Source organism: Canis aureus, chromosome 11 (assembly GCF_053574225.1).
Source record: "Canis aureus isolate CA01 chromosome 11, VMU_Caureus_v.1.0, whole genome shotgun sequence".
NCBI lineage: Eukaryota > Metazoa > Chordata > Mammalia > Carnivora > Canidae > Canis > Canis aureus.
In genome coordinates this window covers 64,458,449-64,473,961 of record NC_135621.1, presented here as the reverse complement: position 1 = coordinate 64,473,961, position 15,513 = coordinate 64,458,449, and the positions used below count along the sequence as shown (strand labels likewise).

The 15,513-nt window shown below is 35.8% G+C and overlaps 1 protein-coding gene across 4 annotated transcripts in view; it reads left to right on the top strand.

The window, feature by feature from the left end:
* XPO1 (exportin 1) overlaps positions 1-13,903 on the top strand; it is a 46,894-nt gene extending 32,991 nt beyond the window's left edge. For all 4 annotated transcript variants that reach the window (XM_077915554.1, XM_077915556.1, XM_077915555.1 and 1 more), the window contains 16 exons: positions 241-369; positions 1,050-1,208; positions 2,829-3,026; positions 3,642-3,780; positions 3,967-4,148; positions 4,236-4,392; positions 4,485-4,648; positions 5,421-5,555; positions 5,829-6,012; positions 6,503-6,609; positions 9,007-9,201; positions 10,080-10,248; positions 10,909-11,043; positions 11,125-11,284; positions 11,362-11,458; positions 12,810-13,903. In XM_077915554.1, the coding sequence (XP_077771680.1) occupies positions 241-369; positions 1,050-1,208; positions 2,829-3,026; positions 3,642-3,780; positions 3,967-4,148; positions 4,236-4,392; positions 4,485-4,648; positions 5,421-5,555; positions 5,829-6,012; positions 6,503-6,609; positions 9,007-9,201; positions 10,080-10,248; positions 10,909-11,043; positions 11,125-11,284; positions 11,362-11,458; positions 12,810-12,956 (2,457 nt within the window). In that variant the 3' untranslated portion in view covers positions 12,957-13,903. The remainder of the gene's footprint in view (positions 1-240; positions 370-1,049; positions 1,209-2,828; positions 3,027-3,641; positions 3,781-3,966; positions 4,149-4,235; positions 4,393-4,484; positions 4,649-5,420; positions 5,556-5,828; positions 6,013-6,502; positions 6,610-9,006; positions 9,202-10,079; positions 10,249-10,908; positions 11,044-11,124; positions 11,285-11,361; positions 11,459-12,809) is intronic.
* The last annotated feature ends 1,610 nt before the right edge of the window (positions 13,904-15,513 follow it).

The window sequence follows — 15,513 nt, the reverse complement described above, 5'->3', positions numbered from 1 at the left end:
GTGTTTAGATGTCTGAAGACAGATCAGAAGAGGCTCAGTTTTTTCCTAAAGCGTTTATTGTTTGTTGGGTAGATAATGAAATTTCCTCTATATATGTGCAAAACAAAATATCCATGGATTGATCTGATTTTTTTCCCTTCTTATGATCCTGATTGTTAAAACCTTTATTTTTCTTAATTGTTAAGTAAAATATTACAGGCCATTTATTTTTTGCTTCCTTTTTTTAAAATTTTAAAATAGTTCCTGAATGTTCCAATGTTTCGAAATGTCTCTCTGAAGTGCCTCACTGAGATTGCTGGTGTAAGTGTAAGCCAATACGAGGAACAATTTGTAACGCTATTTACACTGACAATGATGCAGCTAAAACAGGTAATACAACACTCTTAAGATCTGAGCAAACCATTTTAATGCCTTAGAAAAATTTGAGTTGGAGTTGAACTGTTCTGTCATAACTAATCATAACTATTGTGATTGTATATTTTTTACTTCATTTGATCGCTATACAGTGTATATTTATTAAAATAAGATTAGGCAGACATTCTAATGAACATTTGGAAATTCCTTGAAATAGAGATTCTGGAAGTATCCGAGGAATTTATTTACATAGACTTTTTAGAAGCTTGGAAACCTGGGGTTTAATATTACCTCTTGTTTCTGACTTTGACTCCGAAATGAAGAGATTGTACATTAACAGTCTTGATTAGGTATATATGAAATTGTTTAGAGTGTTAACCATAATACATTACCTTAGTGATCCAAATGAATTACTTAAATGTTCTTGTTTTTTAATAACACTAAGGAAGGAAAAGTCTGATACAGGGAAAAAATGAAAAGATACTTTGTGAAATCTTACTGTTTGTAACATTTTTAAAAACCACTAGAATGCAAAAATGCTATAGTGTAAACTGACAATGGATTCCTAGTGAAGAATAATCTAAGTCTGGCTTATAATATCAGTAACAAGGTGGTGAAATCTTGGTACTTAAAAGTAATATCTTTTGTTGATTTTTTTTAAGATGCAGACTAATGGTCCCTGTTTAAACTTGTAGATGCTTCCTTTAAATACCAATATTCGACTTGCATACTCAAATGGAAAAGATGATGAACAGAACTTTATTCAAAATCTCAGTTTGTTTCTCTGCACCTTTCTTAAGGAACATGGTCAACTTATAGAGAAAAGGTTAAATCTCAGGGAAACACTCATGGAGGTAGGCTTTGTGGAGCCTTTGGCTTCTGAAATTCTTAAATAATGAAAATTGTTTCAAAAATGCCTTGTTATAAAAATGCCTTTGTTGTGAAATGTCTACCTTTTCTTTTTTAAATGTCTGTACCTTTGGGCACTTGGGTGGCTGGCTAAGAGTCTACCTTCAGCACGGGATCCTGGGATAGAGCCCTGCCTGCTTGTCTCTCTCCCTCTACCCCACCTCCAACTCTTGTGCATGCATCACTCCTAAATAAATCCTTTTTATTTTTTAAAGTATTTTATTTATTCATGAGAGACAGAGAGACGCAGAGACCCAGGCAGAGGGAGAAGCAGGCTCCATGCAGGGAGCCTGACCTGGGACTCAATCCTAGGTCTCCAGGATCACGCCCTGGGCTGAAGGCGGCACTAAACCGCTGAGCCCCCTGGGCTGCCCAATAAATCCTTTTTAAAAGTATCTTTCTTCCTCTGTCGTGTGTCTCTCCCCGCTGCCCGCATGCTTGTCTGGGTCTTCTCTCTCTCTCTCTCTCTCTCTCTCTCTCTCTCTCTCTCTCTCCTCTCTCTGAAGTAAGTAAAACCTTTTTTTAAAAAAAATAAATAGGGATGCCTGGGTGGCACAGTGGTTGACCATTTGCCTTCAGTTGGGGAGCCTGCTTTTGCCTCTGCTTATGTCTCTGCCCCTCTCTGTGTCTCTCATGAAGAAAATAGTCTTTTAATATAAATAAGATGTTTGTACTTGTGACCTCTTCTTACCTATTGTCCATGCATAAAATATGTTAATTTTGAATTACAAGCTGAATTTGTTCTGTTTTCTGCATCATGCCAGATCAATAATTGATAATCACAATTCAATTCCTAATTGGTCTTCAGACATTTCTGAGATGAAAAGTCTAAAGATGTTGTTTAGAAACTGAGGTATAATCTATATAATATAAAACTGTTTTTAGAGTGTACAACTGTAGTGAGAGTCACAGAATTATTAAGTGTCCTCTATTCTAAAACATTTTCATCACCCGCAAAGGGTGATGTACCCATTGAAATACATAGGTCCTTCGTTCTGGTCTTCTCCTGCCTCTAGCAACCACTAATTTGTTCCCTATGGATTTATCTATTCTGAACCTTTAATGTAAGTGAACTCCTAGTATATGGTGTATTGTAATTAGTGTTTTTCACCTAGTGTATTTTCAGGGTTCATTTGTGTTACAGCATGTACCAGTATTTCTTTTTTATAGCTGAATAACAGAACAATACATTGTATTGTATCCTAGTTTGTATACCCATTCATGAATCAATAGACATATAGATTGTTTAAACCTTTTGAGTATTTGTATCAAATGTCCCTTAATATCCATACGTTTTTAGGGAACTTTTAACATGTGTATTGACCAAAAAATATACAAAATTTTCGAAGTGTTGTAGAACATGTTTGAAGAAAGTACAACTTGCTCCTAGAGAATTTCTAGTCTATTAGATGAATAATGAAACCTCAGAATTGTGCAAAATGAAATATGAATTTTATTTTTATGTTTATTAACATAACAAATGGCAGGCAATTTGTGGGAAAAAATAATGTAAGGAAAAAAATAATGTAAGGAATTATTTTTAATATTTTCGGTGTTCTTTGTAGGCCCTTCATTATATGTTGTTGGTATCAGAAGTGGAGGAAACTGAAATCTTCAAGATTTGTCTTGAGTACTGGAATCACTTGGCAGCTGAACTTTATAGAGAGAGCCCGTTCTCTACATCTGCTTCTCCATTGCTATCCGGAAGTCAACATTTTGATGTTCCTCCCAGGAGGCAGCTATATTTGCCCGTGTTATCCAAGGTAACAATAAAGTGGGTGGTAAATGCTACTCCTATCTATTTCTTGCTGTAATTTTGAAGACTTACTGAAATAGTGGGTTTTATTTTATTTTGACTTTTATAATCTAAATAAAAGGTAGAAAAAGAGCATCCAACAACTTGACCATGTTTTCAAAGCTAGAAAATTGAGAAGGATTGTTTTAAGAACCATAGTGTTTTCGTAGAAGCAGATTGCATTCCAGTGAGTTTATTAGAAATGCAAATTAAAAGATCACTGACCGGCGTAATGAATCACTCTCAACAGGAAAGTTAATACTTTATGTTTTATTCGTGATAAACAATGCATGGAAATCATTGTTGTAGAATTACATTTTTTAAGATTTTATTATTTGAGAGAGAGAGGGAACAGACTCCCCGCTGAATAGAGAGCCCGATTTGGAGCTTGATCCAGGACACCTAGATCATGACCTTCACTAAAGGCAGACATGTAACAGAGTGAGCCATCCAGGTGCCCCTCAAATTACATTTCGTAATGTTTCTGTTCTGTATTGTGGGAACGGTTTTGGGGGTATGTTGGTCTAAAGTGTGAAGTGCTTATTTCAAAGATGTAATAGATTTTTCTTGTTTGGTTGAGCAGGTCCGTTTATTGATGGTTAGTCGTATGGCTAAACCTGAAGAAGTATTGGTTGTAGAAAATGATCAAGGAGAAGTTGTCAGAGAATTCATGAAGGATACAGATTCCATTAATTTGTATAAGAATATGAGAGAAACATTAGGTGAGTCAAGAAATCCTGCCGGTTTGATCTTTTTAATTCTCTTCTGGGGTGGAAATAACTAAGAAATGGCGCGTACTTTTCTGAATCTGTTAATAATCACTTTTATTGCTGTGCTATTTCTTATTAAATGTTTTTTGTTCATAGTTTAGAATTTGAACTTTTGGAACCTTTTCCCTTCTTTTGTAGTTTATCTTACTCATCTGGATTATGTAGATACAGAAAGAATAATGACTGAGAAGCTTCACAATCAAGTGAATGGTACAGAGTGGTCATGGAAAAATTTGAATACGTTGTGTTGGGCAATAGGCTCCATTAGTGGAGCAATGCATGAAGAGGATGAAAAACGCTTTCTTGTTACTGTTATAAAGGTATGCAAGGGATACTACATGTGAACTGAGCTCTTGGGTAACTAAATTGTATTATTATAAATGACTGAAATTGCTCTCATTTTACAGGATCTTTTAGGATTATGTGAACAGAAAAGAGGCAAAGATAATAAAGCTATTATTGCATCAAATATCATGTACATAGTAGGTCAATATCCAAGATTTTTAAGAGCTCACTGGAAGTTTTTGAAGACTGTAGTTAACAAGTTGTTTGAATTCATGCATGGTAAATCCTTATTATTCAGCTATTTGTATTTATTGAACAAAAGAAACCCCAAATTTTCTTGAAATTTTTTGATAATATTTTTGTTTTGTTAGAGACCCATGATGGAGTCCAAGACATGGCTTGTGATACTTTTATTAAAATAGCTCAGAAATGCCGCAGGCATTTTGTTCAGGTTCAGGTTGGAGAAGTAATGCCATTTATTGATGAAATTTTGAACAATATCAACACTATAATTTGTGATCTTCAACCTCAGCAGGTACGTAGAGCACTGAGCATCGTAGTAGTATGCATATTCATAGACAATGAATACTACAGTGCCCATGTGGGTGGCTCAGTTGGTTGAGCATCCAACACTTCATTTTGGCCCAGGTCATGGTCTCAAGGGTTATGAGATCAGGCTTCACAGGGGTGGGGAACCTGCTTAAGATTCTCTCCCCCCTTGACCCAGTCTCCACCCAAAGAAAAGAAAATGACTACTATTTTTTTTTTTTCTTATTTAAAGGTCTGTTTATTAGAGTAAGAGTACATGGTGGGTGGGAGGGCTCAATCTCAGGACCATGAGACCATGACCCAAGCCAAAACCCAAGTGTTGAATGCTTAACTGACTGTGCCACCCAGGCACCTCATGACTACTATTTTACTCAGAATTCATAAATGGCAATAGAGTAACACCATTGGATTCATTCAACATACATCTATGGTTAAATTTTTTTAAATTCCAGTATAGTTAACATACAGTATTATATTAGTTATGCGTGTACAATAAGTGATTCAGCAATTCCATGTATTACCCAGTGCACTACTTACTCCCTATCACCTATATCCTATCCCCCCAACCCACATCTCTGCTGGAGTCATTAAGTTTTCATTGTAGGACAAAAATTTAGCCAGAAGTTTATTAGGCTATTTTCTTACCTAATGTAAGTTGTTTCTCAGACTCAAAAAAGAAGGTCTAATACATATGTAAGTTGGTTGTTTGTGGTTATCCTTATGATGCATAAACATAAAATGTCTGCCATTTTACATAGGTCCATACATTTTATGAAGCTGTGGGGTACATGATTGGTGCACAAACAGACCAAACAGTACAAGAACATTTGATAGAAAAATACATGCTACTCCCTAATCAGGTTTGGGATAGCATAATCCAGCAGGCAACCAAAGTAAGTTCTACTCCTTTTTATCAAAGTTCAAATGGAATTCAAGAAGATCGTGTTATTTTGAAAAGTAACAAAAACTATACTGTCATTTTTTTCTGATTTGATGGTATATTGGGAATGTTAATCTATTCATAGTTGTAGCTACAGGTAATAAAGATTTCTGTGTTTCCCTATTTTGCATTGTAAATATGGTAGTGATTTTGGAGTAGGTGTGGGTAGTATTTTTTGCTTTAAATTTTCATGTGATAAATGAAATTTATTACTTGTCCTTCACAGAATGTGGATATACTTAAAGATCCGGAAACTGTCAAGCAGCTTGGTAGCATATTGAAAACAAATGTTAGAGCCTGCAAAGCTGTCGGACACCCCTTTGTAATTCAACTTGGGAGAATTTATTTAGATATGCTTAATGTATACAAGTGCCTCAGTGAAAATATTTCAGCAGCTATCCAAGCTAATGGTAAGTGATTCTGAATTTTTGTGGAATTGGTGAATAGCAAATCAATTTTACATTCAGTCTTGGGCAGCCTGGTGGCTTGGGTTTAACGCCACCTTCAGCCCAGGGCCTGATCTTGGAGTCCCGGGATCTAGTCCCACGTCAGGCTCCCTGTACGGAGCCTGCTTCTCCCTCTCCCTATGTCTCTGCCTCTCTCTCTCTCTCTCATGAATAAACAAAATCTTAAAAAAAATTTTTTTTTACATTCAATGTTCATTTCTCAAAGATTTAAGTTAACTCTCCCAATGTTCCAAATGACAATTATTTTTAACTAGTTGCATATACCTTTTCCTTCTAAAATTAGTCTTCGTTTATTTTCCCAGTACATTCATCTGTGTGCCCTTGCCTTTATGCCTTTGGGTGGTAAATGGGAGCTATTATATCTGAAGTACATGTAACTGCCAATGTAGAGTTGTAGTTGTCAAGTTAGATTTCACTGGATTGTATTTTTTAGGCGAGATGGTTACAAAGCAACCATTGATTAGAAGTATGCGAACGGTAAAAAGGGAAACTTTAAAGTTAATATCCGGTTGGGTGAGCCGGTCCAATGATCCACAGATGGTAAGTGAAATGTTTTGCTTTTTAAGTTGATGCTGTATTCTCTGGTCTATGCACATAGCTCATTTAAAGGTAATTTCGAGGGAAATATTTGGGCTTATTTTACAATGACCTATTTTTTGAGTCCTTGAATGCTTGAAAATATTATGTACCATATTCCTAAGAAATTGCTGTTTGTGGAGGACACTAACAAGGTGATATTTAATAAGATAGCTTGGGTCATTTTTCACCCCCTGTGGATAGGTAGACATTTGGGAGAAATTTTTTTGTTTCTTCATGATTCTTCAGAGCAGTTTACAAAGCTGTCATTAATTTGACTCTGAAGTGAGAGTAAGGGCTTTCCCAGTGGAATGCTTAGAAATCTCTTTTACTCTTAATTTTTTTTAAGTTTTTAATCATTTCCAGAAAAGAAAATGGTTTCAGAAACTCAACCATACTCCATATATGCCTCAACATGGGAAAATGTGGGTTATTATTTTTTAAAGCGTGTATTTTTTATTTATTCTACCACTGATTGTCTTGATCCTTGAACATTACAAAGAATCTATCATGTTAATCTTTGGTTGACAAGTGTGCTGTTGCGTTTGTTCCAACAAATGAGATATTTTTCAGGGAACTTGTTCAGAAGACAGTTGTGGAATTCTCAAGATAATAAATGTTGAAAGATTTTAAACTAGTGTATTATGAGATCAGAAATGTATTTAAAATTGGACAAGAGGGGACGCCTGGGTGGCTCAGCAGTTGAGTGCCTGCCTTTGGCCCAGGGCATGATCCTGGAATCCTGAGATCAAGTCCCACATCAGGCTCCCTGTGTGGAGCCTGTTTCTCTCTCCCTATATGTCTCTGCCTCTCTGTGTGTCTCATGAATAAATCAATAAAATCTTTTTTAAGAAATAAAACTGGAGGGCAGCCCCAGTGGCGCAGCGGTTTAGCGCCGCCTGCAGCCCAGGGCGTGATCCTGGAGACCCTGGATCAAGTTCCGTATCAGGCTCTTTGCATGGTGCCTGTTTCTCTCTCTGCCTCTCTCTCTGTCTCTATGAATAAATAAATAAAGTCTTTAAAAAAAAACTGGACAAAGATAAGATGAATTAAAGGAATGTGAAATTCACAATTTAGAGTAGCTTGGGCAAATTTTAGGAGTATCAGTGATAATAATGAGAGGGTATCAATTTACAACCAAGATTTGTATTGAATGGGGCGGTGAATTAAAAAAATACTCAAAAACAGGGATGCCTGGGTGGCTCAGCCATTTGGCGCCTGCCTTCAGCCCAGGGCCTGATCCTGGAGACCCGGGATTGAGTCCCACACCAGGCTCCCTGCATATGGAGCCTGCTTCTCCCTCTGCCTGTGTCTCTGCGTCTCTCATGAATTAAAAAAAAAAAATCTTTTTTAAAAAAAAATAAACACACTTAAGATCCATCTTGTTAGGAAAGAATTACTGAAGTGTTAAAAGTAAAATGAGAACAGTTCTGGTCTAAGATATCAAGTGGGTTATTGGAAAAATAATTGTGCTTATCCTTAAAATTTTACTAGACTTGTATTATATATAGTAAGTAGGACACTACTAACACTAGTGACCTTGTTACAAGAAACACTGTTTATTGTCCATATGGTAATAAAGAACCTATTAAAGACACATAAGCTACACCTTAATATGACCCTGTTTACTGAGACTCATGTCTTCCTGGTACAGTTCTAATTCCTTTTACAAGAGTAAGTGGTGGCTTTGGGTTTTGTTTATTAAAGTATTTACCAGTTAGCATTCACTAAGTTTAATAAAAATCATTGAATGGATGTCTACTTTGTATTAGATATGCGCTGCTTGGTTTTTATAGATATTCATTGACAAAATTAATGCAGTATTGATTAGGAGGGCTTTTCTTTTCTTTTAGGTAAGTTATCCCATATAACATATCCCTAAAATCCTGGCCCTGCCATAGTAACTTGTAGCCAGTAACTTCATTTTGGGCCTTAGTTTAACCTTAGCAATTAGATTTGAAATATCAATATATCTGTGGCTCTTACCAGCCTATTATAATTCCTTGGTTTCTTTTGGTAAAAAGTCTTAATGTCCAAAACCAAATTAAAAAACGGGATTTTCTAGGGGTACTTGGTGGCTCAGGTAGTTGGTCCAGCAACTGCGTTTGGCTCAGGTCAGAATCCCAAGGTTTGTGATTGAGTCCCCACATTGGGCTCCCTGCTCAGTGGGCGGCCTGTTGCTCTCATTCTGTCAAATAAACAACCTTTAAATTTTTTTTTTTTTAAATAAAACGTGGGATTTTCCAGTTTTAAGCAGATATTCAACCTAAATTTCAATATAACATTGACCTAGCTGTTTATGATGGTAAGCAAGTGCATAGGATAAAACTTGGGTAAAGTTTTTTTTTTTTTTTTTAACAGGTAGCTGAAAATTTTGTTCCTCCTTTATTGGATGCAGTTCTCATTGATTATCAGAGAAATGTACCAGCTGCTAGAGAACCAGAAGTGCTTAGTACTATGGCTATTATTGTCAACAAGTTAGGAGGACATATAACAGCTGAAATACCTCAAATATTTGATGCTGTTTTTGAATGCACATTGAATATGATAAATAAGGTATGTGGTTTACATTTCAGTATGGGAAATTCTGCATTATGTATCCTTGTAAGACTTGAAAGCATAAATGATAGCTATGGGATTAACTAGTTTAAATATTTGAACATTTAGACCAGAGAAGTACTTTTAAAAATATTAACTATTGGGCAGCCCTGGAGGCCCAGTGGTTTAGCGCCACCTTCGGCCTGGGGTATGATCTGGAGACCTGGGATCGAGTCCCACGTCAGGCTCCCTGTGTGGAGACTGCTTCTCCCTCTGCCCCCCTTTCTCTCTCTTTTTCTCTCTCTGTCATGAATAAATAAATACAATCTTTAAAAAAATGTATTTACTATTAAAAAGATCTTTGGCCATTTGGATGGCTCAGTTGATTGAGCTTCTGCTCTTGGTCTCCGCTTGATCTTGATCTTGAATTCAGAATGGTGAGGTAACACACCAAGTCTAGTCTCCACACTCAGCAAGGAGTCTGTGGGATCGAATCCCACGTCGGGCTCCCGGTGCATGGAGCCTGCTTCTCCCTCTGCCTATGTCTCTGCCTCTCTCTCTCTCTCTCTGTGACTATGACTATCATAAATAAATAAATAAATAAATAAAAGTAACTTGAAAATATGTTCTTTATGGGTTTTGACTCCTTATAATGGGACCTTGTAGTCCTTATTTTTAGTAATTCATTTGTGTAATCAGTGGTAATTACATCTTCCATGAGAGGCAAATTGTGTTGATTTCAGGTTTGCTGATCAGGAAACCAATATCTTACATACACTGGATGGGGCCCATTAACAATTCCAAAGCTTTATACTAAATTAGGATTTACTTTTTCTTTTTTATTAAACATAATTAAGGCATTGAAACTTTATTTTGTTCTCATCTTTTGTTTATAGGACTTTGAAGAATATCCTGAACACAGAACAAACTTTTTCTTACTACTTCAGGCTGTCAATTCTCATTGTTTCCCAGCATTCCTGGCAATACCACCTGCACAATTTAAACTTGTTTTGGATTCCATTATTTGGGCTTTCAAACATACTATGAGGAATGTTGCAGATACAGGTAAATACACGTCCTTTTATTTAAATACCCTTTTTATTCATTCATCTTACAATCCACAGGCTCTTAAACTTAGATCTGAAGTAATTAGGTAGCACTGTTATGTGGGTTTTGTGTGAGTACATCTGTGGCATATGTAGGTCTAAGTAAATACTAAAAGCAGTTGAATCCTCTCTTCTATGGTTGAGTCCACAGGTGTAGGGTCGATTTACAGGGAGATGGGTGAAAATTCAAAGTAGAGCGACATTACTTCTCCACATCCATACCAATGTTTCCTTTTCCCCATATGCTTTTCCTCTGTGCCGCTAAGGGTCAAAATAAGGAGAAAACCACATTTTCGAGATAAATTTTTATTTTTTAATAGAAACTGGTTTATGTAATATACTTGTATTTTCGTAATGCTGTTTTTAGAGTTGATTTGGAGAGAATCTACTAAACTTTCAGATATAGTGGAAAGTTGGTAATGGTTATTACTGTAATCTATAAGCAGACATTGATGCTAGATGAACTCCCATTATTCAAGGTAATTTAGGCAAATAATTGTTAGTCACTAGTGGAAAGAGGGTTAAGAATGGCTTTTGAATCAGAATAGTTGAATAGTGGAAATTCTGTGTGAATGTTAACTGGCTGTAATAACTTCATTAGTGTTTTTGTACATTTTAGGCTTACAGATACTTTTTACACTCTTACAAAATGTTGCACAAGAAGAAGCTGCAGCTCAGAGTTTCTATCAAACTTATTTTTGTGATATTCTTCAGCATATCTTTTCTGTTGTGACAGACACCTCACATACTGCTGGTAAGAATTTATAGCCATGAAAATCTTAAGTGTTCAAGTTGTTATTAACTGTGGAGTTAATGATGTTCTTCTTATCAACAGGTTTGACAATGCATGCGTCAATACTGGCATATATGTTTAATTTGGTTGAAGAAGGAAAAATAAGTACACCATTAAATCCTGGAAATCCAGTTAACAACCAAATGTTCATTCAGGAATATGTGGCAAATCTCCTTAAATCTGCATTCCCTCATCTACAAGAGTAAATACACTTTTTAATACACCTATATTTTTCAGTTAAAAAACAGTGATATTTAATCGTTGTGTTTTGTTTTGCAGTGCTCAAGTAAAGCTCTTTGTGACAGGGCTTTTCAGCTTAAATCAGGATATTCCTGCTTTCAAGGAACATCTTAGGGATTTCCTAGTACAAATAAAGGTACGTGCTTTGTACTTGGTATGTTTTAGTTGATGGATTGTACAATGTACCACTTTTTGTTAAAGCAAAATGAATGGGATTTTTGAGTGGTATTTAAGCTTACTAGTCCTAGACTGATACACAGTGAAAAACTAAGTCATCGCTGAGAACATGATGCGTTACAAATGTTTTTGGAAACTTGTTATTAATAGAATTCATTTTGGATGATCAAAATGTCTTGGAATAATGGTCATGTCATTTTTATGATGATTTTTAAATTGTGCATTATGTGCATTATGGGGAAAGAAACACTGATTGCCCCTTTGGGGATTTCATACCCATTTTGTTAGTAATCCATTTTAGGGAATTAAGACAAATTAGCAGATAGTCCACTTCTTTCTACTGCTGTTACACAATGCTTCATTTAAATTTATGGGAAGAAGAAATTGTCTTGTATTACTTTCTTTTAAACAAATTTAAAAGTAATGTAACATCTGTAAGTTGATGGATTATCTTACTGGTGAAGGTTAAATAAGGATTGGTCGTACATGATAATGTTACTCAGATTTTTTTTCCCTCTAAGATAAATAGGTTTTTTAAAAATTGTAAATATATTAGCTATGTCATAAGTAGAGAATGCCAAAGAGAGCGAAAATTATTTGAAATTCCTATATAGGTCAGCCTGGGGTGGCTCAGCGGTGTAGCGCCGCCTTCGGCCCAGGGCCTGATCCTGGAGACCCGGGATCAAGTCCTACGTCCGGCTCCCTAAAGGGAGCCTGCTTCTCCCTCTGCCTGTGTCTCTGCCTCTCTCTCTCTCTCTCTCTCCCGAATAAAGAAATAAATAAAATATTTAAAAAATAGCTATATAGTCACAATGTAGCTAAACTTTATCATTAGTTGTAGGAGAAACAACTTTTTAAATCTCTTGTCTTATGGAAGTATATTTTATATATGACATTGCACTATGCCTTTTTAATAAACTTTTTTTCCTCAGTTAACACCTTTGGTTTTAATTCAGCTACACAGAATTGTATCAGTATGCTATAATTTAGGGACACCTTGAACATCCAGCTCAGATCATGATCTCTGGGGCATGGTATCCTGGGATTAAACCCCCCTACCCTGCTCTGCACTCTGCAGGGAGCCTGCTTGTCCTTCCCTCTCCTCCTACCCCCCTGCATTTTGTTTGTAATACATATAATCTTTAAAAATACATACACTATAATATTAACCCAACCAATTGAAGGATAGGTTTTATCATTGTGTAGACAAAACAGGGAGGTGCTTGTCTATCTTCCTCCACCCCTCCCAGGAGGACATTTTCCAAAATTGAAGTTGGTTATATTAATACTTAACTATCTTGTTGTCACAGGAGTTTGCAGGTGAAGATACATCTGATCTGTTTTTGGAAGAAAGAGAAACAGCCCTTCGACAGGCTCAGGAAGAGAAACATAAACTTCAAATGTCTGTCCCTGGCATCCTTAATCCACATGAAATTCCAGAAGAAATGTGTGATTAAACTAAGAAGTCATGCTGGTTTTTTCTTTTTCTTTTTTTTTTTTCCTTCCTTTTTTTGGTTGGGTTTTTCCCCCCTCTCTGCAACTCTTGTTAGCAGAAGAAAACAGCATCTGGATATTTGTCGACCAAAATGATGCCAATTTGTAAATTAAAATGTCACCTAGTGGCCCTTTTTCTTATGTGTTTTTTGTATAAGAAATTTTCTGTGAAATATCCTTCCATTGTTTTAAGCTTTTGTTTTGGTCATCTTTATTTAGTTTGCATGAAGTTAAAAATTAAGGCATTTTTTAAAATTTTACTTCATGCCCATTTTGTGGCTGGGATGGGGGGAGGAGGCAAATTTAATTTGAGCATATACTTGTAAATTCTAATGCAAAATTACACAATTTTCCTGTAAAAACAATATCAATTTTTAATTAGGGAGCATTTTCTTTCTAGCCTGTATTTCAGTCTAGAAGAAAAGATAATGAGTAAAACAAATTGCGTTGTTAAGAGAATTCTAGTGCTGCATTGTCTGAAGTTAGCACCTCTTGGACTGAATCGTTTGTCTAGACTACATGTATTACGAGTCTGTATGGCAAGTTTGCAGCAAGATCATGTGCATATCATCCCATTGTAAAGCGACTTCAAAAAATATGGGAACACAGTTAGTTATTTTTACACAGTTCTTTTTGTTTTTGTGTGTGTGTGCTGTCGCTTGTCGACAACAGCTTTTTGTTTTCCTCAATGAGGAGTGTTGCTCATTTGTGAGCCTTCATTAACTCGAAGTGAAATGGTTAAAAATATTTATCCTGTTAGAATAGGCTGCATCTTTTTAACAACTCATTAAAAAACAAACAAAACAAAACTCTGGCTTTTGAGATGACTTATACTAATTTACATTGTTTACCAAGCTGTAGTGCTTTAAGAACACTACTTAAAAAGCAAAATAAACTTGGTTTACATTTATTTTCCTTTATTGGCTCAAAATTATTCCTACATTAAAGTGGTTATATGTTTGCTATGTATTAGGTAATATTTTTAAGTAAAGTGGACACCTGTTGATGTATAAACATGATCTCTGGGTTATTGAGAGTTATGGCACAGTTAGGTAAATCAAACTTGCTCCAGTCTCCCTTTTGTTCTCAAGATCCAAATCCCTTACAGTGTGACTTGCTTTATCTGCCTTTAAAGCATCTTATTTCCTGGTGAGGAGTTATGTGTAACAGATAAAAAGCACAAGAACACACAGGTGTAAGAAGCTGTGGCAAATATTCTTGATTAATTGTATTCTTGTCAGATATAGCCCTTAGAAAGTGACCTTATCCCTTTGGAAAGGTAGGAAGAAGGGGAGAAATGTGTAGATGTCTTATAAAACATGAAAGGGTGTAGAACTAAGGAAATAGAAAAAAGAAACTAGCTTGGGTGAACCTGTTTCCAGAGGATTGAATCTAACCTTCTATAAACCTAGACTAAAACCTAAGCATTTGAAGTGCCTCGTGTTCATGCAGAGTCAGCGATTTTGTATAATTGCTGTACTCCAACTTTATAGGCTTTGACAAAACTATTACTTCAGTAGGATATAATCCTGTGTGAAACTTCTTTCTAGGAGGTAAATGGTAAAAGTTTAAATGTATTGGAAGAACAACATTGGGAAACTTTGTTTCAAACTTTAGCTGTTAAAATCTTTTATTTGGTTTTAAGTACTGTTTTTGCCCTAAAAGCAGCTTTTAAGAGGTTTTCTGGGATTTCCCAAGACTTAAGGTTCAGATTGATTGGTTTTGATACAGCTATGAAATGCATATTGTTAGTTTTGAGTAGCTGTCGCTGTGGCTGCCAATGATCATACGCAATTTTCTTATCTTCTAGCACATCCACTGTCTACCCCCTGCTTTCTTGGTATGTTCTAGATGTTGCAAGAAAACAAGCTTTGGCTTTGAAACCAGGATAGTCGGCTTTGAATTAGAGATGATGGGCAACGGGGATTCAGCTACTGCCAAGAGTAAATTTGCATCTTTTTTCTTCTAACGTTGTGTACAGGCCTCAGGACAATGTCATGTTAACTGATAATTCTATATATTACTCATTTGTTTTAATAATTGAACCACTGTATTATAACTGGGTACTTAAGCCTCCTGACTGACATTTCCCAACTTCACATGCAACCAAGTTGACTGAAATGAAACCAAAAGTGATTAAAAACTTCTGATAAAAACCTTTAGAGTAAAAGGGGACATGGATATGATGGTAAGAACTAGAGAAGCCATCTTAGATCATGAAATGAAGATAATGGATTAGAATACTTTACCTCTGTTTCCCCTTCTGATTTCTGTTACTGTCATGTACTTTAAATATACATATTATTTTGAACTCCACAAAATGTTAAATGTATACCTTGAATACATTGAATTACTTGAATACAAGTAATTAGAGCTATAGCCTAAAAGAATCATCTCTTCAGTGTTTATATAAGCTAAACACACTCAAGGAAAATACATAGATCCTTTGAACTAGAAACATTAAACCCAGGCACAAAGCTCTCCTCAGAGGTGTGTTATCCCATAGTTCAATCCCTGCAT